This window comes from Mesoplodon mirus (genome assembly GCF_964341445.2).
Source record: "Mesoplodon mirus genome assembly, chromosome: 2".
In the NCBI taxonomy this organism is placed as follows: domain Eukaryota; kingdom Metazoa; phylum Chordata; class Mammalia; order Artiodactyla; family Ziphiidae; genus Mesoplodon; species Mesoplodon mirus.
In genome coordinates this window covers 108,590,574-108,615,581 of record NC_138977.1, presented here as the reverse complement: position 1 = coordinate 108,615,581, position 25,008 = coordinate 108,590,574, and the positions used below count along the sequence as shown (strand labels likewise).

The window sequence follows — 25,008 nt, the reverse complement described above, 5'->3', positions numbered from 1 at the left end:
TAAATTAGATTTAAAACATTTTTAATGATAGCTCCAGAATCAAAATGTTTTTTATAGTTTCTCTTCTCAAAATATTTGTATTTTTCATATAATTCTAACGTGAAAATTTTTGGAGTATACATTATATTACCTAACAATTATATTGGACAGTATATGTTGTAGCAGTTTGAAACTTCTTGCAGATTATATTCAGTTAAAAGCCTCATTAATTCAAACCCAAATAATTTAGAATTTCAGACACATCAACCTGGTCTGCACTAATAGTAAAACTTTAGTCTATAAAAGAACAAAGACACATAATGTAGACAATATTACATGGAGGCTGTTTATAAACAGCCTCTGTTCTCTTAAGTAGGACAGGGTTTGAATTTGGCAGCATTTACTGTTTATATGCAAATGGACATTGCTAATTATAAATGAAGTGGTTTTTTTCCTAAGTCATTAAGGTAGATCCAGAATCTCTACTTGTAACATTTTATTAACAGTTTATTTCAGTTAATCTAGCAGTCTTTTTAACAGGGGTTCTGCAAGAGAACAAAGTCCTGCAGAAAATTATTTAAATGATTATTAATTTTCTCAAGGATGGTACATAGCTAGTAAGAGTCTAGATGCACAGGAGAGAAGTTAATTCATTATAAACAGTAGATGCCTTGGGCATGAGGGCTAAATTCTCTGGAAATCCTGGTTGAGAGGCTGAGAACTGCTATGGCTTGGAAGTAAAGTTCTATTTAGAAAATATGCTATAAATCAGACAGCTGTCAAATTCAGAATGGCTTTCCACTCAATTCATCCAAATTAATATTTGATAGATATAAAAGTAACTTTAATTTTTCAGAAATTTGAACTCTTTTTTTATTCCATCTTTGGTAAGAACTATGATCTAAATGTTATAAAAAGCAATTGATAAAAGCAGTATTTTGAGCAAAGTAACTTGGCAATGTTATACACAACATCGCGAAATGAAAAGCGATTGGGGAACAGAAAGCTAAAGTAGGAAATTGAGAAATGTTAAAAAAAAAATAGGACTAGGATATAGCAATGGCAGTGGAAACGAATGGACATATGTAAGACGTACTATAAAGAAAATTTAACATAGAAGTTGATGAAAATTTGGATATGAAAAACTAAGAAGTTAAGACGAATCAAAACTTGTACAGATTTGAACAAAAGAATATAAAAGTAATTGTGCCGATATGGAGGGCCAACTGTAAATTATATGTGAATTTTTGACTGCATGAAGTGTCAGTGCCCATTACCCCTGTCTTGTTCAAAGGTCAACTGTACATTCCTACCAGCATTGCATGAGGGTTCCATTTTCTCCACATCCTAACCAACACTTGTTATTGTCTGTATTTTTTATTATAGCCATCCTAGTAGGTATGAAGTGTATCTCATTGTGGTTTTGATTTGCATTTGCTTGATGGCTAATGATGTTGAGCATCTTTTCTTCATGTGCTTATTAGCCAGTTGTATATTCTTTTTGGAAGAGAGCTTTTCTACTTTATTACAAAGAGAAGAAGCCTTTATGTGGTCAGAAAAATACAAGGTTGATCTTTTTTCCCTTCCTGTGAAACACTACTGTTCAAACAGCAAAGCGACTCATCTCAGTTCACCTCTTTATGTTCTATCACATTCACTTTGGAATGGCTGCCTTTGGCTGTTGAAAATCTAACCCTTTAGTGAAAAGGGTGACAAAGTCCCCTGACCAGCAGTTCTAGAATATCCATTTTTACTTGGTGCTTCGATGTATACCTCCAATATACATCTCTTCTTTGGAGAAATTGTTCACATCTTTTGCCCATTAGAAAAATTGGGCTATTTGTCTTTTTATTGTTGAATTGTAAAAGTTCTTTACATAGTCTAGATACAGGGTTTTTAAAAAAATATTTATTTATTTATTTATTTGGCTGCACCGTATCTTAGTTGTGGCACGCAGGATTTTCGTTGCCCCATTCAGGATCTTTAGTTGTGGTGTGCAGGCTCTTACTGGCAGCGTGTGGGATCTAGTTCCCTGACCAGGGATTGAACCCAGGCCCCCTGCATTGGGAGCGCGGAGTCTTAACCACTGGACCACCAAGGATGTCCTTTGATACGGGATCTTTATCAGATATATGATTTGCAAATCATTTCTCCCATTCTGTGGGTTGTCTTTTCACTTCATTGATGGTGTCCTTTGAGGCACAAGAGTTTTTAATTTTGATGAAGTTCAGTTTATCTATTTTTTTTCTTTTGGTTGCTTGTCCTTTTGGTGTCATATCTAAGAAATCATTGCCTAAATCAAGATCATGAAGTTTTATACCTATGTTTTCTTCTAAGAATTCTGTAGTTTTATAAAATTCTTGCATTTGGGTCTTTGATCCATTTGGGTTAATTTTTGTGTATGGCGTGAGGTGCTAGAGGTCTGACTTAATTCTTTTGGATGTGGATGTCCATGTGTCCCAGCTCCATTTGTTGAGCAGCTTCCTTTTTGAAAGCAATGGACACTATATCCCAACCTTACCCACCTTGGTTCCACTAGGCTGCTATGAAAGAAAACGTAGTTCTTGAATCACCAAGAAATCCCAGCTCCATCTTTTTAAAACCCCTTTCACAAATCTACCAAGGTGACTTTTCAAAAGTTTTTCCTACTTTTATCTGAGATGCTAATTTCTCTATTTTATGCTTCACTCTGTCCAAATATGTTACTTTTTCCCAGTATATGGGAAAATACCATATATGTTCCTTTTTTATTGTAAAAATTATACAACTTTTTATGTTAGTGTTTCTTTTTTATGTCTTTGTTGGGTTTTTTTTCACAGATTACAAATTTCCTAGAAGTTAAGGAGGTGCCTGATAAAAGTTTGGTTATTTACACTATTGAGAGAATACTTAGATAGTTTTTGAAATTAAAAGATGTAGCTTTATTCTCAAAAGCCACAAATAAAAGTATTTTCTTCTGACATAACTGCCAAATCTAAACAAATGTAAATGTTTCATAACAAACCCTTTAATGATTGCTTTTAGATTTAAAACTAATATCTTTAATGATTGTGTATTACCTTCATATAAAAATAAATGTTCACTAATAATTATTCAGTTGTAAAAATGTTTCCTGCCTTCCAAATTTAAAAAATTGTCAGTGTGCATTAAAAGCATGATGAAATTCAAAAAAAAAACAGTAATTGTGCCATTGACATAATTAGAAAAGACAATTTTCATAATGATATTAAGGGTTGTGGTGACAAGTTTAGTGTTAAATATATTAAATTTAATGTGATACTAGAATGACAAAATATAAACTTCCTACAGACAGTTGGAGATTTATGGCTAAACAAGTACATTAGAAAGTAGATTGAACTGGGAGAGAGAACTCTTATATAATAGTCTTTATCTAGCCATCTTAGTGCAAGTGTGGCTTCTACCATCCACTGTGACATCATGATACAAGATTGCATCATGATACAAGGTCATATTGTGATGTGAGTGTGTCCTTTAGGGCCAGGTCCTGGACATGTGTGAGTAGTGGTGGAGAAACCAGGTTTGAAATGTATGGAGGAAGAAGCTAGTCTATGGAAAATTCTAATAGTCATCAGCTATGTAAAAAGTTATTTAAGTCTTGTAATAGGAGTTAAATGACATTTTAAGAATGCAAATATATTTTTGAAGACCTGGAATAAAAACCCAAGTGCAAATGAAATGCAAACATTTTATTCAACAAATTTTGAATATATCATTTTAACTGTAATTTGGGCAGACTTTTGGAATGTTTTAGTTCAACAATTGAGAAATTGCAACTTCTGATTCGGACTTATATTCAGAGAACCTTCTTTTGTCATTTTTAAATTGATTTATTAAAGAACTGAGAAAAATTCAAAATATAGTAGAATATGAAATAAGAGCAATGCAGAGGAGAAATTAAATCAATAGAAATTATTCTGACACCAGTGAGTAAATTGTAACCCCCCCCAAATTCAGATCATAGCAAAAGTAGTAATTCAGTAAGAGGCACAAAAGTTTTTAATTTTGTTGAAGTTCCGTTTATCTACTTCTCTTTTAAATAGAAGCAATGAATAGGCTAGATTGCTTGATAGTCCAGTTAGTGAAGAGGAGTGAATCACATGAACACGTTGTAAAAAGATTTTAATTTCTTGCCTTTTTACAAAAAATACTAATATCATTGAAGATAACATCAAATGTATAATATTACTCTACAGTGGAGACATTGACACAAATTGGTTAATGAGTGCCATCTTTATAAGGAGTAAGATTATTTTAAATTGTTCACTGCCTAAGAGAACCTGAAAAGAACCTTAAGTCTTACAGTTCATATATGGAGGAAACTTGCCACAGGTTTTTTGAAATTTGACATCAATCCTAAAATGCACATGATATTACCAATAATGAGTTGTGAAGCTGAAATTTTTCTAAACTATATCAATAATAATAATTTCTATTAACCAAGCTAGAGGAAAGCCTAAGTAATCTTTCTAGTCTTTCTTTGGAAAATAATATTACAAAATGTTTGTCATATGAAGAGCTGGTTGGAGTATGAAGCCCAAGAAATAAAGTGAAATGTATTATAGATATAGGTCAAGCAGTTGACAATTTTTAACTTATTTTAAAATTTTGTGATACTTGTGGAATTTGTCAGCTTTTTAATATATCTAATTTGTTGTTAATTCCTTAATCATTCTATGTATTCACTTGTGTGATTTCTATACATTCACTTGTATACACGATTTTTTTCATAATTTAGCTTTAGGCTCCACAAAGCCTGCTCTGGCTTCTCCTTGTACCTGGTTCTGACTGGGTAGGCAGAGAAGGGAGACGAATGAGAAGATGATGGCTCCAGTCTGGGTGGCTTGGAAAGGGTGGTGGCAGGAAAGGTAGGGAGAAGTAGATTCCAAATATATTTCAGAGCAGATCTGGCAGGAGTGGCTGAAGCATTGGATGTAAAGGGTGAGGGAAAGGGAGGAACCAAGGATGCTGTGCACCCGGCCTCCCACCCCCCCGATTCTGATTTGAACAGTTGGGTGGATATTAGCACCATTACCTGGAAGCCTGGAGAAGGAACAGGTTTAAGGGAAGAAATATAGAGCTCTTTCAGACATGTTGAGTTTGTCCTGATTTCCTCACTGTACTACACTGCCTTTCCATGCTGCTTATACCTTATACTGTAGTCATGCCCACATTAGACTATAAATTCAAAGAGGGCAACAACTGACTCTTCTTTGCACTCGTGAGCATAAAATTTTCACTCAACTGAATTTAACATGTGTTGCACCAACTATATGCAAGATGCTTTACCAGAGCTATTTTTAAATCTTTTAAATCAAACTCTACCTACAAAAAAAATGCAAATCTCTAAGAACCCAGGTTTAGAATGGAATAGACCAGGGTTAGCACCTTAGTTCTGTCACCTGCTAATTGTGGGCTCTTTGAACCATAGCATAACCTCTCAGAGCCTCTTGTTCCTCATCTGAAAATAAGAATAGGATTATCACAAGTAAAAATAGAACAATGTATGCAAATGCTTATTGCAGTGCCTAGCATACATGAGCACTCAATAATGCTAGGATGCACTTGCATTTGGTTTTCTTGCCAATACAGATAATATCTACAGCACAGCCACCACAAAATCAGTGTACTAGAAGACATTAATAGAGAGAAGTTACATTTTCAGCCTAAGAACATACCTTAAATAATTTCAGGAGGAGATAATAGGTTTCTGAACTCTTCCAGTCCCAAATAGGGGGAGGGGGACTAAAAGGCACTGTGAGCAAAAATAGAATGAATTTACCCAATTCTTTGGTGCACTGTTTAACCTCCGCTTTCTTAATCATATGCACAGCAGGGGAAAGGATGTGCTAAAACAATTCATGTGTCATGAACAAGCAGCCACAGATTTTAGCTCAAAAATCACACTAGGAAAACCACCAGTTGGAAGTAAAGCAATAAGGCCAAATTTATTTTTTTGAGTCTTGAGTTACAAGCGACCCTTTAATTACATTAATCAAGCAGCCTTCCCCTCAGCAAATGATGAGGGAAATACATCGTTCTAACTTTTGCTAAACTTGTTTTAAAAATTGCTGGATATTATTTGGACATATGGAAAATAAATCCCTTGATTTCTTTTTTATTTTTTTCTGCATCATTTCAGTGTAGCTATAGCAAAAAACAAATATACACTTGCTTCTAGACATGATTTACTCTAAAAGACTATAAATCACATTTTAAATTTAAAACCTTTACAACATTTAAATATTTAAAACATTAGCACCCCTCAAACAAAATTTCATTTTGTCATTGTTAGACTTTAACATGATAACTCTTATTTCCATTGTTCTCATTTTTGACTCTTTGATATATGTTCCCACAAAATCCCCAAGAAAATGGGCTCTACCAATTGGATGACTGTCAGTCAGAAGGTTACTTGCCCCATGTGACAGATGGAAAACCTAAGGCTTATAGGAAATTAAATGACTTAAATGTGCGAGCCGGAACTAAACCTAGGCCTACTTGACCCCAACTTTCACCAACACCACGTGCATCTCCTGTCCTGTAATGCTCTCCTACTCCCTATGCTTTTGAACATGCACTTTCCCTGTCTGTAATGTCTGTCTGTCTTTCTGTATGGGATTCTCTCTCTCTGTCAACCACATCTGCATGCTGACTCCTATTTATCCTTCAAAACTTAATACAGGTACCCTCTCCCCTTTACAGTTTCCCTGAATCTCTTCCTCTCTTGCCTCCCACCAGAATGAAGTAGCTGTCTTTCCTCTCTACTTCTAGAACACCCTACATATACTTCTAGCAATTATTTCACTCTGCAAATTATCTTGTATGTCACCCCTACCAAGACCCCCATGCACACTCTAGATTGTGACCTCCTTGAAAGTAGAGGAATATTTCATGATCATCCCTGAATACCCAGGGCTTAGACAGTGATGGTTTATAGTGCATACTTAGTAAAGGCACACTAAAAATTATTGTATAATTGAGAGTTTTAAAAACATAGAGTGCCTTACTTGCTGAAAAAATTATGAAAGTTTTAAGGAGGACCTGGGAGTTTAGCTGAACTTTTGAAGATATATAGGATTTATAGAGGAGAAAGGAATGTTAAAATTTAAAGCAAGTGATTTGTAATAATCCCTGAATCGAAAATTTCCAAAATACAACATTGTTAAAGGAAACATCAAGAAATTTAAATTATATTCCTGTCATTGCCAGAATGCAATGAAATTGAGGATGCAATAAAATAATATTTTACAGTAAGAGCCCTAAGAGTGTACATTAAACGTTTTCTGGTCTTTAAAAATGATTATTGCTGTGTAATTTACATTTTGTTCAAGTAAGTAACAACAAACATGGCATCCTTTCAATCAGTGTCACCAAGCAGCCCAGCACCAGTTCATTTAATCTAATATTTCGTAAATGAAACTTGTTTGAGCCAGATAGTTCTTCTCAGATAACTAATAACAATCTTGGTTCGTGGTGAAACAAAACTAGCCCTTCCGTAGGAGGCACTCCTGTGTTGCACTGGCCTATCAGCCCTCCTCACGCTAGGAGGCACTGAAGAGTCAGAGCTGATGTCCTCAGAAAGGAGGCGCCATTAGCCCTGGTATTCACTGCCGTACAACAATCATAAACCAGCATCTAAGAATAAATACAGAACCTTAAGTGTCTTACTAAGAGAATGGAGCTTGAAAAGCCCAGTAATTCAATAAAGTTGAAATAAAATATGGTAAACATTTTGGAAGGGAGGTGCTGTGGTCTGAGTTTTTATTTCTAAATGCACACCTATATTCTGCAGACCTATATTTAAGTAGATCAGCCATTTGCTACTTTTGTCTTGGATTAGTATCTAGGCATTTGCAAGAGTAGCAGTATTTCAGTGCTATTCTTGTGTATATATATAGTCAGTAATGTTTGTCCAGGGCTTTGGGAGGAAAGGGCTACATAAATGTCAGTAGTTATTAATGTTTGGATTTTTTTATATTTAGCTATCAAATGTGTTTTTCATAATCTGTGACCAGAGGTCTATTTGTGTCCCTCCAACTGTAAACATTTTAAGCAAAAATAACCATCAACCAACAATAGTATTTGTTCTGTTCTTCTTTATTATTAAAGTAGTCTTTATCAGTAATTAGCAATTATGCTCAATTTCTTCAAGAGCCAAGTTTATTTTAACATGTTTTCATATGAAGGTGGTTTAATGCCACTTACTCCTCTGCCTTTGGGTGATTATTATGAAGAGTAGCTAGCTGACGTGGTGTCCACCTACATACTCCACCATGCCCTTCCCTTCTCTGCTCTTGTCTTTGGCTTATTCCCTAACCAGCACATCATTCAGTCATTCTGTCGTCAGCTAAATAAAGTGTGACTAACCCAATAGTCTTCTCTTCTAACCTAACTGTAGCCATTTTCACATATCATTATAATTGATTGTACAGGTGTTTGTATCCCCTGCCTTCCAACTCCACCTTCAGACTGACTCCTGTGAGAGCAGAAATCCTGCCTGTGATGGGGCTGCCTGGATGGAATGCGTCCAGATCAATTGAATTGAACTGAAATCTAAACTTACACAAGAAGCAAAACTTCTTTTAAATGTGATCTGGTACAGCATGAAGCTTACTAGCGGAAAATCAGAGCAAAGCCAGCAAAATGGCTTTTTACTTTTCTCTTAAATGGTATTTCCACTCTATTTCTTTGGAAGATCCAATGTATTTTTTTTTTAAAGGGGTCAGGAGTATGAAATAGTTGGGTTGACCTACAACTGGTTCTTGAGACTAGAGTTCAACTTCCAGTTTAGGTTAAAAAAAATAGATTTGGGGTCCTCTTACCACAGGCCTATCCACTAATACATTTTTTTAAGAATCATACAAATTCCCGTGTTTGGCATTAACTCATAAGAACAAGAATGGTCGAAATTTACTGGCAGGGCTACATAAAGCAGTCTACAAATACAGGCCTATACTCTTTCTGGCTCAAGCTAGCAACATTACCCCTTCACTTTTATGAGCACTAAATTCCACTCTAGTTTTAATAATAATAATAATAAATATAATAATAAAATCTTGCTTATATAAGAGGTTCATCTTGTTAAAAATACGTTGAGTCTCATGGTACTTTATAGGACCCAATTTATACTCTTGATGATTTAAAGGTGATAACTTCATGTGATTCATTGCCAACTAGTTCTGAATTTTAATAATATAATGACTCATCATGATTTTTTCATTTCTTAGAGAACCAGCTTGGTTAAAACCATTATAGTTGTTTTTACTGGGGTCATCTGAACTACGGTTCCCAGAATGCTCATTAAGGGGACATGCTTGTGCGTTCTGAACAGCCGTAATCTATCATGGCTGGTGCCAGGTCGACACATTATGAGTTTACAGTGTCAGCCCAGTGAATTAAAGCTTTGTTGTAGACCAGCTTGCTATGCAGTTATTTCCAGTTCATATCCTATAAATCATCACTCTTCACATGACAATCGGCAATTTCCATTTAGCATTCTAAGCATCCATGTTTTGTCTTAATTGTGCTGTCTGATTCTGCACCTAGAACAGTGTGACATGACTGGTACCGATAGCTTAGAAAATAAATTTCACTGTCACCAGAACCTATTTAAGGAATATTCTATGTTCTCACTTTTTTTGTTGTTGAGCCGTTTGGTATTTATGTTAAAATAATAGGAAATGAGTTTAAATAGAAACACTTCTCATGTCTTATCTCTGCAAACAAAAAAACATAATTTACAATAAATTAGCACAACAGTTGTTAGTGTAGTTCAGCTTTATTTTGCAATTCTCACACCTAAGCTCACAAGATGACACTTTTTCTGATAAGGTAATCTTTATATGGTAGTCCTGTAGTTGATTAAATCTGACAGATGCTAGTGAGATGGTGAAGTTCAGAGATATAACAGCAAACACTTTTTAAAAATTCTCGTTAAAATAATAAAATGTCTTATGATATACCAGTAGAAAAATTGATCTGACAAAGGAATAAGTTAGTTACAATGCTATATTTCTGTATCCAATTATTTACCAATAAGCAAGTAAACAAACCAATAAATTGTAAGGAAAATGGTATTTTTTGGAATAAAGAATTACTGTAAAAGATTATCTTCCCAGTCATTTCTTAGTATTTACCATCACTGCTGAGCCGAACGAGAATAAAATTTTCAAATACAAACAGAGGCTACAGAGACTTCTCTGGTGGCATGGTGGTTAAGAATCTGCCTGCCAATGCACAGAACACGGGTTCAAGCCCTGGTCCGGGAAGATCCCACATGCCGTGGAGCAACTAGGCCCGTGTGCCACAACTACTGAGCCTGCACTCTAGAGCCCGCAAGCCACAACTACTGAGCCCACATGCCACAACTACTGAGCTCGTGTGCCACAACTTCTGAAGCCCGTGTGCCTAGAGCCTGTGCTCCACAACAAGAGAAGCCACCTAGATGAGAAGTCCACTCACCGCAACTAGAGAAAGCCCGTGTGCAGCAACAAAGACCCAACGCAGCTAAAAAATAAATAAAATTTAAAAGAAAAAACAAAACAGAAGCTACAGAAATAAAATATGTCTTTTCATAACACTTTGATACTCTATGTGTTCTTCCGGACATGCCTTGAACTCCAAATCCTTCAGAGGTAAAACCTTCATCTTCTCCTAGGGCAATGATGATAATCAATGGGCTGATGTTTCCAATGATACTCCAATCCTGAATCTGTTAAGGCCTAGTTGTAGACTGAATAATTAGACTAACCTAATTAATACTATGACTTAGTTTTGCAGTGTACCTTTATTATTTGAAAGGGTTTAGTTCTGGTTTCTTATACCTAGCAGAATTTTGAAACAGTAGCTCATTGTCCTTGCTTGTTTTTGATTACTTAAATGATGTTAGCTTTGTTAAAATCGATTTATATTACAACCTATTGAAGCACTATATTATAACACGTGCTGTTTTCTGATTTTCTCATCTAAATATCAGTTGCCTAATGTACAGAGTTCATGTATAAATACCAGGAAGTTCCCTGGATCGAGTAAATTAACATGCTGGGCCAGATTCTCTGGCTTCATTAGCAACCCCTCATACCAAGGCTGTGTTCATACAAGTGTGAAAACCAGAACGATCCTTCAAGGGTTTTCCTGGCCTGAATAATTTCCTCATCAGAAAACAGGCTACACTCATCCTAGTATTCTGGTCTTACCGCCACAATCTATTCATTTTGCATAATTCCATGGACACCCCCTGGAAGAATCTAACCATTAGCATTGCAGGAAAATGTAAAGTCAAGGAGCCAAGGTGGACACCCAGATGAGGAGCAGCCTGAGTTATAGGTCATAGTGGGAGGGCAGGGGAGAGATACAGAAAAAAATTTCATAAACTTTGGCACCCTCTATGTCAATAGACTATATAACAGGGGGAAATAGTAATAGAATGATTTACTGACCATATGAGACCACAGTGATCTCCTACATTCAATTATTCAATAAATATTTATTACTTTCCCACTGTTTATCAGTCACCTGCCAGGCATTCAAGTAGGGAACAAAACAACAAAACAGACCAAGTCCCTACCCTCAAAGAGCCTTGTTTAGGCTTTGTTTATTGTAGACTTAAATATGTGACATGAACATCTAAAAATAAAAACAAGCTTCACACTTTTTTTTTTTTTCTTTTTTTTTGGTACGCGGGCCTCTCACTGTTGTGGCCTCTCCCGTTGTGGAGCACAGGCTCCGGACGCGCAGGCTCAGCGGCCATGGCTCACGGGCCCGCTCCGCGGCATGTGGGATCCTCCCGGACCGGGGCACGAACCCGTGTCCCCTGCATTGGCAGGCGGACTCTCAACCACTGCGCCACCGGGGACAAGCTTCACACTTTTAAGCTCTTCCGACATGCCAGGCACTGTGTAAGTGCTCTACACACGTTGATTTAATCCTCACAAAAACGCATGCAGTGGGTAACTAGTGTTATCCCCATGTTTTAGATGAGGACAGCGACCCTTGCTGGGGGACGATGGATGAATAAGCATCCTCAGAGAGCTGCAGTTATGCCTTTTGCTTGTGACAATGACAGTGTTTTCAATGTAGCAGATGACATAGGTTTTTTTGCTGCAAAGAATTTTAAAATAATATTTGTGCATTCTCTGTTTCTCACTCAAAGAAATGAAAGATTCAAACTATGAAAATAGGGGCCTAAAATCTGCAGGACAGAAGCAGCACTATATAGTCCCTATAGGACAGCTGTTGAGATAAAGCCAAAGCACCATGGGTTTGTGCTAGAAAGGTAACTTGGCACAGCTGCCTAATTCTTTTTATGAAATGGTTGGAACTGATCAGAAACTAGAGCCGCAGGATGGACAATGAAAGTCGTCCACAACAGACCTAATATCTTATTCACCCAAGTTGACTTTAAAATTATATCAGTCATGAAAATTATTTCACTGTCTTCTGTCGTGAGTCACTGGGCTATATTTAATTTTAATCATTAAAATGTAAAAATAATAAAAGCCACCAAAATAGTCTATAGTCAATTTTCTGATAAAGCAAATTTGTTTTTTCCCCATTTGTGATGTAAATGGCCTCCAGAAAGTTTTTCAGAGCTAAGTGTTAATTAGAAATATGGAAATGGATTTAAAGTACATTACAGCACACGGTGGAAGAATAATCACAAGAGATTTATTCACACAGCCATACCCATTTCTCAATGTGTTTTTTAACTATCTAGGTTATTGGTTGTTTTTCTGCGTGCCTGTTCCTAGAAGAAAAAAGACAACTGTGATTCCAATGAAAACAGTAATTACAATTACAACAAATAGGACAAATTGCTATTTGATCAGGAACATGCAGTTTTAGTCACCAAAAGCAAACTGATGCTCCTAGACTTTCCTCTTTACTCAGATGAATTAAGCACGTTCTCAGATTTCTTTATAAACCAAATGCTTTTTATATCTTGCCATCTTAAAAAAAAAAGTTCAATTCTCCATGCCTTACTTTTGTTAACTTATTTTGGAACAATGCACTGTGGTGCTGTGAGGAACCAGTGAACACATTCTCTTTCTGAAATGCCCTGAGAACTTATGCTTTCAGATGCTTATGCTTTCTAGTAAGCATATATCATTTTACTTTTCTGAACTTCTATTTCCTCACTTATAAACTGGAGAGAAACATTTTGGGGGAATCCATAAAGAACCAGTGGGGTTTCACTTGCCCCTAAGCATTGGGTACATGGACTTTGGAGTCAAATAGATCTGGGTTCAAGTTCTGAGGGAATTCCACATTCTCTAACTATGTGACCTTGACCAAGTTACTTAACCCCTTTGAACTTTAGGTTCTTCACCAAAAAATGAGATCAATAAAACCTCTCCTCACAGCGTAGTGTGAATTGAAGGACCTAATATTTGTAATGTGCTTTCTAATTAGCCCAATGCCAAGCTCAGAGCAAGTTCCCTATGAATGAGAGCTGCTTTTTTTCTTCATCAATGTGCATCTTCCTGGTGGTGGCCAGGACTGCCACAAGTCCAATGGGTACCATTCACATTGTTTTGGGGGTCGAGGGTGCCAGCAGACAACCCATGGAGAGCAATGTGAATCATGACCCCTAGAGTCAGGCAACTCAGAAAGTCTAACAGTTGTCTGATGTTACTCCCATCAGGAACTACATGGGGGGAGTGGTATCTCTGAGGAGTTCTTTAGAATTTTAAACTGCTCTTTGTCTATGAGGCAACTATTAGTCAGTTTAAGCAATACAGTCCAGTCTGTGAAAAGCCGTTTAGTTGTTTGGCATTGTGCTAATCAAACAAATACTCTAGGGCTCCATTCATCAACTGAGAAATACAAGCATTGCCCTGATGCAACAATAAACCATCAGGTTGGCTTCTCGAAGTGGTATCATTTTTCAGGACACACTTTTTAAACTGAATCGGAGCTGATCAGACTGGCAGCCCTGAAAAATTTTAAATTAATGGTTACCCTAACGGAAGACTCAACACCTAACGAATGCCTCCTGCCTACAAAGACCTGATCTGGGGTCTCACGATCAGTAAGACATGGTCCCTGCCCTCAAGAAGTTTCCACGAAGTGGTGGGAGATCACTCATCCACGGCTGTAATTCAGGGCACAATGTAACACGTACCATAAGAAGAACAAGCAAATACTCTGAAGCACAAGAAGAAGGTCACTGAGGTGAATGAGCTGGACTGGAAGCCCAGATGGAATATCAGCTGACAGGGATGAGGGAGAAATGCCCTCCCAGCAGAGGAGGTAACACAGGCAAGACCCTGGCTGGGAAAGCACCTCCATCTATGCTTTTTTTTTTTTCTTATAATAAATATTTATTGAGCACCCACTGTATGCCAGGCATTGTGCATATTGGGCACAAGCCAAGTAGTCCAGTATGGCTGGAGCTCAAGATCTCTAAGGCAAGAACTTGGACCCAAAGCCTACCCAATGGGCATTGTCATGAAAAAGAAGGGAGCAGGTCTGGCAGACATCACGGAGGTGCCCCCAACACGTTTTGTGACTGATTTAATGTTAGGGACAAGGGAGAGTTAACAACTGAAGACAACCTCAAGATTTTGAGTCTGGTAACCAAGAAGCTGGTGACGCCATTGAGAGATAAAACAAATGGAGGAGGAGCGGGTTTGGAGAAGATAATTAAGTAGAAATAAATGGACAAGCTTCAGCCTGTCTAAGATTCCAGTAAGTACTGAGTGTGTAATCCAAATATTCTTCTACATCATGACATAAAAATACTGAATCTGAGGTTCTGTATAGGCTGGCGACTGTGAGTCTTGTATAAATAGAGAAAAAACCACTTGAAATATAGTAACATAGGATAGAACATCTGTAACTAGACTAGAGATGACCTAGTCCAACCCCCTAATTTTACAAATAAAGAAACCACATCTCAGACATACTCTCTACTGAGTGGCAGAGCCAGTCTAGGACTCTGACTACACATTTAAGGGGAAAAAAAAATCCAGATTTCTAAAACATTCAAATCTGGAATACAGATACCACCTAAATTTTTCAGAGTTGCTGTTATTTCAGTTTGTTTGTTTTTAACTAAACTAGCATGATTTACAGCTTATAGGTGAAAGATCTTTTCTGATAAAATTCTATTGCCATATACGCCATTGTCCACAAAGTCAGTTTCATAGTTAATTTCCAAGAATTCAGATTCCATGAAAAGCCTCAGAACTTTAGGGTACCTAGAGCTGTTCCTTGCAGGGGAAGACATGCCTCTTCTTAGGTCACTGAAACAATGACACCCCTGTGTACATAACAAGGGCTGCCCTGCATGGAAGGAAGGGCTTGGGTGCTTCCTGAAAAGAGCCCTGTTTGTAGAGTGCTGAGCACATAAGTGTAATCAACAGCAGTTTCCTCTGAAGCAAGAAAATCCTGCCCTGCTGACCAGAGTGCCTAATACAGTTACAGAATCAGTTAGTGTAGATTTTAAAAAGGAGGGGCGAGGGAGGTGGCGGGAGCTAAGCAGAGAGGGAAATATTTATAGCTGTGACAACATGTTTCCTTGTAATAATTTATGAGCCCACTGGAGAAAAAGGAAACATACAAACTATGAATAAAATATCCAAAATATAAACATTATGCCTTCTGCAAATTTTCTTTAGTTAAAAATTAAGGTTGAGGTTGACTAAAGTAAATGAGTATATTTTCGTGGTCTCCTATTTCCTTGATGCTAAGGCTTACCAACTGATTTACAACTTCCTGTGTTGTTTTTTAATCTATATTTGTCAGCACATTTTTAATGTCAGATTACTTAAAATAGACATCTTGGGTCTAAGAGGTCAGGAATAATAATATTATGTTGACTTCTCTAAATATTTCACAGCACTTACAAACATTCTAGTTTAAGCCAAAAAAGCTTTATATTTCTAAATGAAATAAATTTCAATATAGTTTTAAGATTTCTTTTTCTTTCAACTGATGTCTTCAGGGCTGAAGTGCAGTTCAATCCATATACTTTGAAGTTAAGTAAATTACATGTATAGATTTATCCAAATAGTTTCAACCTCCTTTTACTCAGATAACTTAAATTGGGAAAATAACAGGAAGTCCATAAAAAGAGAAAGACAAGAACCAAGGACTTAGGGTTCTTCCACTGTATTTTCTCTTCTAACTATTATGATTTGTAGTCTCTTATAATTTCTGCAAATTACAGGTACTTGTTCAAAAAGAGTATTATCAAGTATAAAAGCCATGAAATAGCTTAATCTTCATATAAGCTACCATAAGATGTAATTAAAATGCAACATTTATAAAATCAAAATTTTAAGTTTATATTTCATAATTCAAAATAGGCTCTCCACAAAGATAATTGCATAACTCATTATTCTAACTGATACCTAATTTCCTAATTCTTAAAACAAGAGATAATTTAGAGTATTTCCTCAATTTTAAATACTAAAAACCTCAAATTTAAATAGAACACCCTAGATGAAACCAAACAAAAATTCACCCATGATCAGAACTGTTTGAAATACTTTATTCTGAGTTCAAGGATATGCCTTTTAGAGTATAACTTAGTAAGCTAAACAAATATATCCTGAGTGGCTTCTAGAAGATATTTTTGAAAAGAATTAGTTATTTTCTAACTGTTTTTAATGGAACCAACCGTATTTTCAGTCTCTCACCCTGAGGAAGTTGCAAGATAAGGTCAATCCAAGAATCGAAACTAAGTACAGTGTTGAACTTAGTAGTTGTAAGAGCTCTGGTATTTCAATTTTCACAAGAAAGACATGTTGAATGTTTGCCCTAACTTTGCTTTTGACGAAATTTGTTAAAGGAAATCTTTTTTGAATTGAACTCAATCTGGGAAACCACAGGCCACATAGGATGCTGAAAAACAAAAGATAAAAAGAGTGAGAAATTGTGGGGGAGGGGAGAAGCAGGTTTTCTCATTTTGGAAGTTGGGCATAAACACTCTCCTTTTCTAAATGAGGTGGTTTGCAGGAGTCCTGACCAGGCCGCCTACCTACCTAATTATGTCATGCTAGTCCCAAAGGAGAAGTTGTTTGGATCCAAGGAATTCGTCAAATCAAAGGGCATTGGATATATGTTTGAGAGTTTAAAAATTGAGACTATATGGAAACAGGGTGATGACATGTCCTCATTGACAAATTCTTCTGAGTTAATTGGATTTCTTGGGCGATGTTAACAATTAAATATAGAAATAGCATGAACCAGTATCCCCAGCATGGCTACTCTAATCTGTCTTCCAGTGCTGCCATTAGAAAGATGATCCTTTCAATAATAACAGTAATTATAAATGATAATAATAATACACCTTTGGGTTTAATAATACTTTCCCTTTGAAGAACTCCCAACATTTTTACCCACATTATCTAATTTGTACCCTGAAACAATTCGATGAAGTAGCCAGGTAGCGATTATCATTACCTTCCTTTTACAGATAAATAAACTGAGGCCTAGGGATTTCTTAGCATCACACAATTAGGAATAGAGCCAAGTCTAAAGCCTATCATTCAGTGGTCTTCCACATTATTGCCATCTTTAGAAACTCTGGGTATCTGAAGTACTGTTCTAGCTTTCACGAAGTGTTTGCACCAGAGCCGGATCAAAACATCTTTTCCTGTTAAATTGTATTTACATTACAAGAAGATATCCTTTTTCAAATTCATTAGAGAGGGTTTTGTTGTCTGAGGTCATTAAGTTAGGAGTACTCAATTTCTTTTCAAATTATAGTGTTTCTTTTCAAATTATAGTGTTTTCTTATGCAGAAGTACACTTAGAAATACTAAAGATGTCTTAAATGCTCTGGAATCAGTTTAACTATCTAACTTTTTTAGAAAAAATATCAAGCCCATGTTAAACAATATCAAATCAAGAGATACAAATAAAATGGGCACAAGGTGTTAACTGGAGTGCCCTAGCCAGATTGCAAATTGGTTTACTGGGGCCCGCCAACTTAAATTCCTCTTTGCAGCTTCAGCTGGACGGGGTAGTCTTCATGTCCTGTCCTCACTTGTACTGTGTTACCGTTCACTGTCTAGGTGATTAACTTGTGAATCTGATGGTCTCAGAGCTCTATTAAGTTATAAATGTTCAAACTACCAGTATGCTGTGGATAAAAATAAAAGTTGCTATTAGATGTCTATTCATACCCTGCAGAAGCCTGGCAACATTTTGAACCTTTCAAAACGTAAATACTGCATATTAAGCATAGGAAAGAAAATTAATGTGCTGCATTTGTGAATTCATTTCCAAGTCAAAAATGCAAAGCGGGAGGAGGACTCTTGTAGCAGAATTGATCTTCTACATTTATGTTAAGAAGTTTGAAATGGCCTGAACACAAAAGAAAAACACTTTAGAAATGGATTAATTTTAGTTTCTCTGATAATCTCAGCATTTGAATTTCCTCTTTTGATTTTAAATTTATGGCTTCAGTATGACATTACTAGAGTTGATTGCATTTTGCAGGTGGCATTCATGTGTTGTTGCTTTATGTGTAGTATATTGTGGGCAATGGGTTACAATTTGTGTTAAAATTTTCCAAAATGACACAGTACTTCTTAATTAGACTTGCAAATGAGTAGTGCCCTTTTTTCAAGGAGAGAAAATAGTTAAAACATTACAGGAAGTTTTGTGCTTTTTTTTCCTTAGTTAGTATTGGGAGAAGTTTTCCATAAAGTTTTCTTCCTGAAACTTTGACAGTTTGTAGTAAGTTTTGATTTACATATGAAGTCATCATCTGACAATTCCAAATAAGTGTCTTTTTAAGCATACCAGTTTTTATGTGTCTATAGCTCAAAAAGAGTTTAACAGATTTATCTTGTTTTCTGTCATTCAAAACAGTAAAAAGTTGTCATCTCAATGGCATTTTTAATATTTTGAATAACCTAATAACTAAATGTAATAAGTTAATAATTGCCATCTTAATCATAGGTTTCAGTGATACAAACAGTACCCACAAATCACCTACACTCTTTTCAAAGAAAAACAATCATAAATAACAATAAACAAAAAAATAAGAAAACAATAAACTACAGTTAATGCTACCAATGTTAACACATAAAGTAGAAAAAGAAAACATGCAGTAACACAATTTTCAGATAAAATCTTTATACTTCTTCTCAGACACAGTAAGATCTAGAAGCAGATTCTAATTCTTATAAGTATTTTTCAGACCTAAACTGACCCTGTCTTTAGTTCCAGGAGGTTCAAAATTCCTATCATTTATTCCCATGGTAAATGTCCATTTCATACTGAATATGTAAATTCTTAAAAGAGCTCTAGTGATTTCATTTGGCTTGTAAGTAAAGATCTTGGATGTTTTTAAAGCTACATAATGTTTGGTGATGACATTTTGTACTTATGAGTATTAAATTATGCCAAAAAGCCATTTACTTGATATTCTTTAAATACCATGGCACAATGCAACTAAACTCAGATTATAAACCATCTTAAATAACACTAATGCAATGTGCACTTAATGAACACTATAACTAACTTAATTTTCATGTAACAGATAACATCTGGGGGAAATGTATATTGGTAAGTTATGCAAAACTAATTTCTAGTGACCACATCTGTAGATGTTATTTATTGTATGTTCACTTAACAGTTCATTATTCTGTTTAGAAATCTATTCTCTTCTTTATTAGAGCTTTTAATGTACTCACCTTAGTTCAAATGGTCTGCTCATTATCAGAAAAAATATAAATGGCATTCACATGGAACAACATGATTGTTTTTATTATATCCATTTGTGTGCAAGCACTCAAAAATGGCAAGAGAAACACATTTATTGCTTTACATTCAAAGTAATATTTAGGAGGTATTTGAAAGTCAAGCAAAACCAATCATTTGGCCAAATGATGTACGTGTATAATCAGAAACTCCTGATTTTTAATCTCAGCATTAGGCCTCAGGCAAGTCACTTAAAGTCTTTCTCTTTGTTTTCTGATCTGAAGATTATGGGTGCTATTCTCTTATAGACTAAAAGAGGGGGTTGCTAAATCAGAGTCCCAAATAGGAGTGTTTTTTTAATAAACATACTTGATCCTTTTTCTGTTTTTATTTTAAAGATTTAAGAGGTAACATATTATACTTTTGAGGAAAAAATATGAGACAATTACAGTTCTACAGGAATGTATAAAATAGTTATAAAACTAGCTTTATTTAATTTGCTTCAACTATTCATAGACTTGAGGAAATTATAACGTTCTTTCAGAAAATCTAACTTAATAAAGCTGACCATGTCTTTCTGTTTTAAATAGATTTTATTACAGAACCAGTGATGTTGTAAAACATGAGGTTTTGTTAAAAAAAATACAAAGGCCTAATTGTATTTTTTAAAGAAAGTATTGCATCAGACGGTTTCATTTAAACATATTTGCTGGCTCTGTGCTCTCACCACAATTATTGATTCTAATTTTCCTTCAACTTGTTTTTTAAAAAGACTACTTAATGGGGGAAAAAATCACTATGATGCTTCTGGGCACTATGTTTATTTCAAACTATGTATTTGACAGTGTACCTTCTTACTACTAATGAAATGACTTTATATTTACCCTTATCTGAAATTGGGACATTCCTTTCCCTTACGGTATCTTACTAATGTAGCCAAATGTAACTCTTTGTGAAAGAGAAAAATGTAGCTGTGGTTTGGTTCATTGATAGTATGCAAAACACCCTGAAGTAAAGAAATTCTTACTGCCAGTTTTTGTGCATGAATTAAATCAAATGAATAGCTGTATGAGCTACACTCATAAAAATCAAGGAAAAGAAAAGCCCAACTCTCAGTCAGAGCTTCAGGTTCTTGGGATAAATAGGAGCTTCACTCCACCAAAGAAATGATGATGTGGAGCTGAGGAGTACACACACACACACACACACACACACACACACACACACACACCTTATTTATTTTACCTATAATATTTCAGAGGATTTAAAATATATTTAGCAGTTTCATTTTTCTAGCTTGGTAAAATAAAGAGCAATATAAGGTGCAGGAGGCTAAAAAAGAAGTGTGGTGAAAAAATGGTACAAATAATTTTGTGGGAAGATGAAAATGCTTGTATGTCCCATTTCGGAAAAAAAAACAGTATCTTATGAAAGTGAAGAGAGAAAAGGATTGTTCTCATAAGTTTTTTTGATCTTCTATTTCGATTAACATTTAGTCAACTTAAGATAGACAATCTGTAATGATGTCATCTAATAGAATAAAGATTAAGTGCTTAATAATATCAGTTAGTATTGGGAAACTAACTAATGTTAGTTAGTTGCCACAAATGTGCCAACATGATGACATATTACAGTTTACTGAAAACTGCATCAGCCACAAAGTCAGCACACCAGGGTTTAACTTCCATCCCTGTCACCATGTAATTATTTGACCTTAAGACAATCATTAAATCTCTTGATTTCCAAATTGCCTTGACTGTAAAGTTACGACACTTCAGTCCTTCTATATATTTATACTATGCAGCAACTTCCTATAAAATCAAATTAAAATTAGTAGTATGAATTCAAGGCAAAATACATTGCTATGACCAAGCAATAACCTAGCCTCCAGTTCATTCCAAAACCTATCTAAATCAAAAATATTAATATGTAAAAGATGAAGTATTATAACATGTAAGTTTATTTGAAATATTGTAGAGAAGTTAGAAATGAATATGATGATTTCAGGGTGTTTCCAGGCCCCATGGGATGGTAATTATTTGGTGAGTTTACACATTTCTAGATTTTTGTCTTAAAACTTGTAGGCTTAAAGACTGTCAGCATACAGTGGGTGGCTTCATCTCAGGGCCACAAAAACAAGCTCCCAAGACCTCACTAAATAAACTAGAACATGGATTTATTGATTTCCAATGAGGAATGTAACAGGCATGAAGATCAGAGCACTCAACTGGGTGTGTCTATAGATCATCTGAGATGGGAAGGCACAGATTACTATCAGAATGTTGCCTTTTAAACATGAAATCAGAGCAAGAGGAACCATTTAGATGCATCAGATGTTTAATGCCATCAATACCCTCATCTCCGCTCTCTCCCCCAAGTCATGGTGAGATGGACACCACATAAGGTGACTTCTTTAACTCATTTCTTCATTTCCACTGTTGACCACCCGTCACTCTTCCTCTGGTTGGCACTCTTGCCACAGAATTATTAAAATGCTCACAGTGGCATCTTGCCTTGCCCTGGGTGTTTCTGCTTGACTTTTCAAATCTCCTCTCTGATTTACTGTATGCTGACTATATACATTAACCGTTAGAGCCTTTATTGTCCTCCTCACCAGGTTCTCTTGGCCACTTCACCATTGTTTCCAAGAACAGCTATGCTCTACTAGTAATATCAATCACCATTAGGCTGTTATTGAGTGTTTTAAGCACGAAACCCTCTGCCAGAACTGGAGAAGATGCACAGAGGATCTAAAACATGGTCTCTATCTCCAGAGAGCTGGTAGACAGGAGGAAGGGGACACTGACCCATGAAACAAATCAAGATCAAGGCCGTACAAAATGAAGTTCTAAACTACATGGTACAGAAAAATTAGACAGTGGGTGAAAGTAAAACGCAAATTATCAGGTACAGAACACAAAAAGCACTAGAGAACTAAGAGGTCAGCGACGTCAAGAATTCAGAGACGATGGCACTTAAAAAATAATAGACTTGGAACTTTATAAATATTGCCTGAAATTGTGATTACTCACCAAAGACTTTGTCATAATACAGCTCTTCTCTTCCCCACTAGCAAGTGATAGAGGTTGTGAAGCCTGCAGGTCACCCTTTCCCTGATCCTCTAGAAGAAGGAATCTCATTTGATATTTACTCAACATTCATAGAGCCGCCTCCAATACTGGATATGGAAATGAAGGTATATTTCCTTTTGTCTCTTAATTCACCCTATCTGAGCATTATATTCTCTAGAGGATAGGAGAAGAAGAACAAAATGCTCTTCTGTCTTCTTTCCCTCTGATTTTTCCTAGCTAAATATAAATATTTCTTTTGGCATTGATTCACAAGTGGGCCAGCTGAGGGTGGTTCAGCAATTTTAATTACTTCTACTCCATCTTCCCCAATCTCCACCTTCATTTTCCCCAGAGTAGGTAAAAGCAGAATTCTTGATATGTCATGATGCTCATGAATAATGAAAATGCAGGAAAACGTCAAATCAAAATCCTTCCAGATTGACATCATTTCTGATAGAAAACTATCCAAGAGAAGACTTTACTATCAGTAAAGGCTCCAGAAATCACTTGAGTGTTGTTTACTTTTAATATTCTAGGGGTTGAATCAAGAACAAGGCCCTGAAGAGTCCCAGCCAGAAGCTGACACTTCAGAGACTGATCCATTAGTTGGTTTCACCATTGAAGATATAAAATTGGTGCTGGGTCAAGTCACAGATGACATTTTGATCAGCATTCAGGTACTCAGCCTTGATAGTGTGCTCACTTACTTTATTACTGGTTAATTAGCCAACCTCAACCTTAATGTCTATAAACACTACCCACGCTCTGCCAGCAGGAGTGATGCTGATGATGGAGGAGTTCAATATAACATCTCCATGTAACTCTCAGTTGAGTCATCTAAGACTCAGTAAGATCACAAAATAAATTCACCAATAGCACATAGTGTGGTGCGTTATCAGTTTACAAATCATTCAGCATTGAGACCCAAAAAATAACATGATAAAGACTTCGTGCCCAGTCACACTGTAAGCAATTGCTCATGCAAGAGTAATGGGAGGACATTTCTAAATAGTAAACACTAAAGCTCAGACCATAATTCTTAGCTAAGACCTTTCACCGACTTCCTACAGAGAAGCTTTCATATCTTTGAACTCCTTCTCAGATGGTTTGCTCCTTTTCACATACCACTAATAGCTAATGGCTATGTATATTAATGGTGTTATCACTGAAACCAGTGGCTGCATGAAAATGGTGATGGCAACAGCCATCTCAGTAGCAACTGCCAATGATGAATCAGTTGGCTAAGTTTTATGCTTAATGTATTTTCCCCATCCAAAAACAAACAAACAAACAAAAAACATTTCTACCTCAACACAAAGGCTTGCATCATTTCCTAGGCAAAATGATTAAATGAGTGATTTCCATATTTTGAGAGGATTTATAATTTCTTGTGGCAATAACAATGAATCAGTAGGACAATATACTGCATGGTTAAAATATGAATGCATCTCAGGGAAAGATTTAGTTGTTCTCTGGACATGAGACTATATATAAAAAGCACACTGTATTAACAACTAATTTAGAAGGAGCAAAAGATTAGCTTGGCAATAGCATACCTTGTTAGTTGTTTAATCATCAAATGTTAATGTGCTATTTACATGAATATTTAATGATTCAATGCCAACAGAATCAGCCAAAGTCCTCGGCTTAATAAGGGGTGTTTAGTGTTTACCAGAAATAGTGAAAGGACACATTTTACACAAAGCTTTATTGTTAACAACCCTATGAATGTAATAACTGGTTACTGTGTAGAAGGGCAGAATGCAGTTGAACTAAGCTAAGTTCAGAATATATCTCCTTTTTAGATTTGATAACATTTCATCTAAATATAGTTTATGTATAATCATGGCCCTGGGCTCCTTTGTGATCCTGCGGCTCTGAAATTATCACCGAAGGACTACTAGACAGTAATAGAATTGTTTGCAGGCCCCCAAAATTGAAAACATCTTTACCAAGGCCATGTTCCATGTAGTGAGCAGTATGTTTTTAACTATTCATTGAAAAAAAAATTTTAAATTAAGGCCTGCAGCATTTATATCACTACTCTCTATAGCAGAAAGAATATGATTGCTATGTGTGTGTTATTGTCCCACTGGCCTGCAGCCATCTTTACTGAGCTTGGAAGTCCATTAGCTGGCTCATCTAAATGTAATTAGGCATAGAAAGAACTTGGACCAGAGGTGAGGGATACAGATCTTTCAGGTGCCTTGATCACTTCCATGTTAAGTAGATTCATGGACATTAGCCTGGGCCAAATTATTGCCAATTTTTCAATAAA

General features: G+C 35.9%; 1 protein-coding gene across 3 annotated transcripts in view; it reads left to right on the top strand.

Annotated features, from left to right (window-relative positions):
• Positions 1–25,008, top strand: part of CABCOCO1 (ciliary associated calcium binding coiled-coil 1) — a 127,546-nt gene that overhangs the window by 97,245 nt on the left and 5,293 nt on the right. For 2 of the 3 annotated variants that reach the window (XM_082611051.1, XM_082611050.1), the window contains exons 6-7: positions 22,733–22,855; positions 23,267–23,407. In XM_082611051.1, coding sequence (XP_082467177.1) covers positions 22,733–22,855; positions 23,267–23,407 — 264 coding nt within the window. Of the gene's footprint in view, positions 1–8,432; positions 8,637–22,732; positions 22,856–23,266; positions 23,408–25,008 lie in introns of those variants that run through there. The other variant, XM_082611052.1, reaches the window with a different exon arrangement.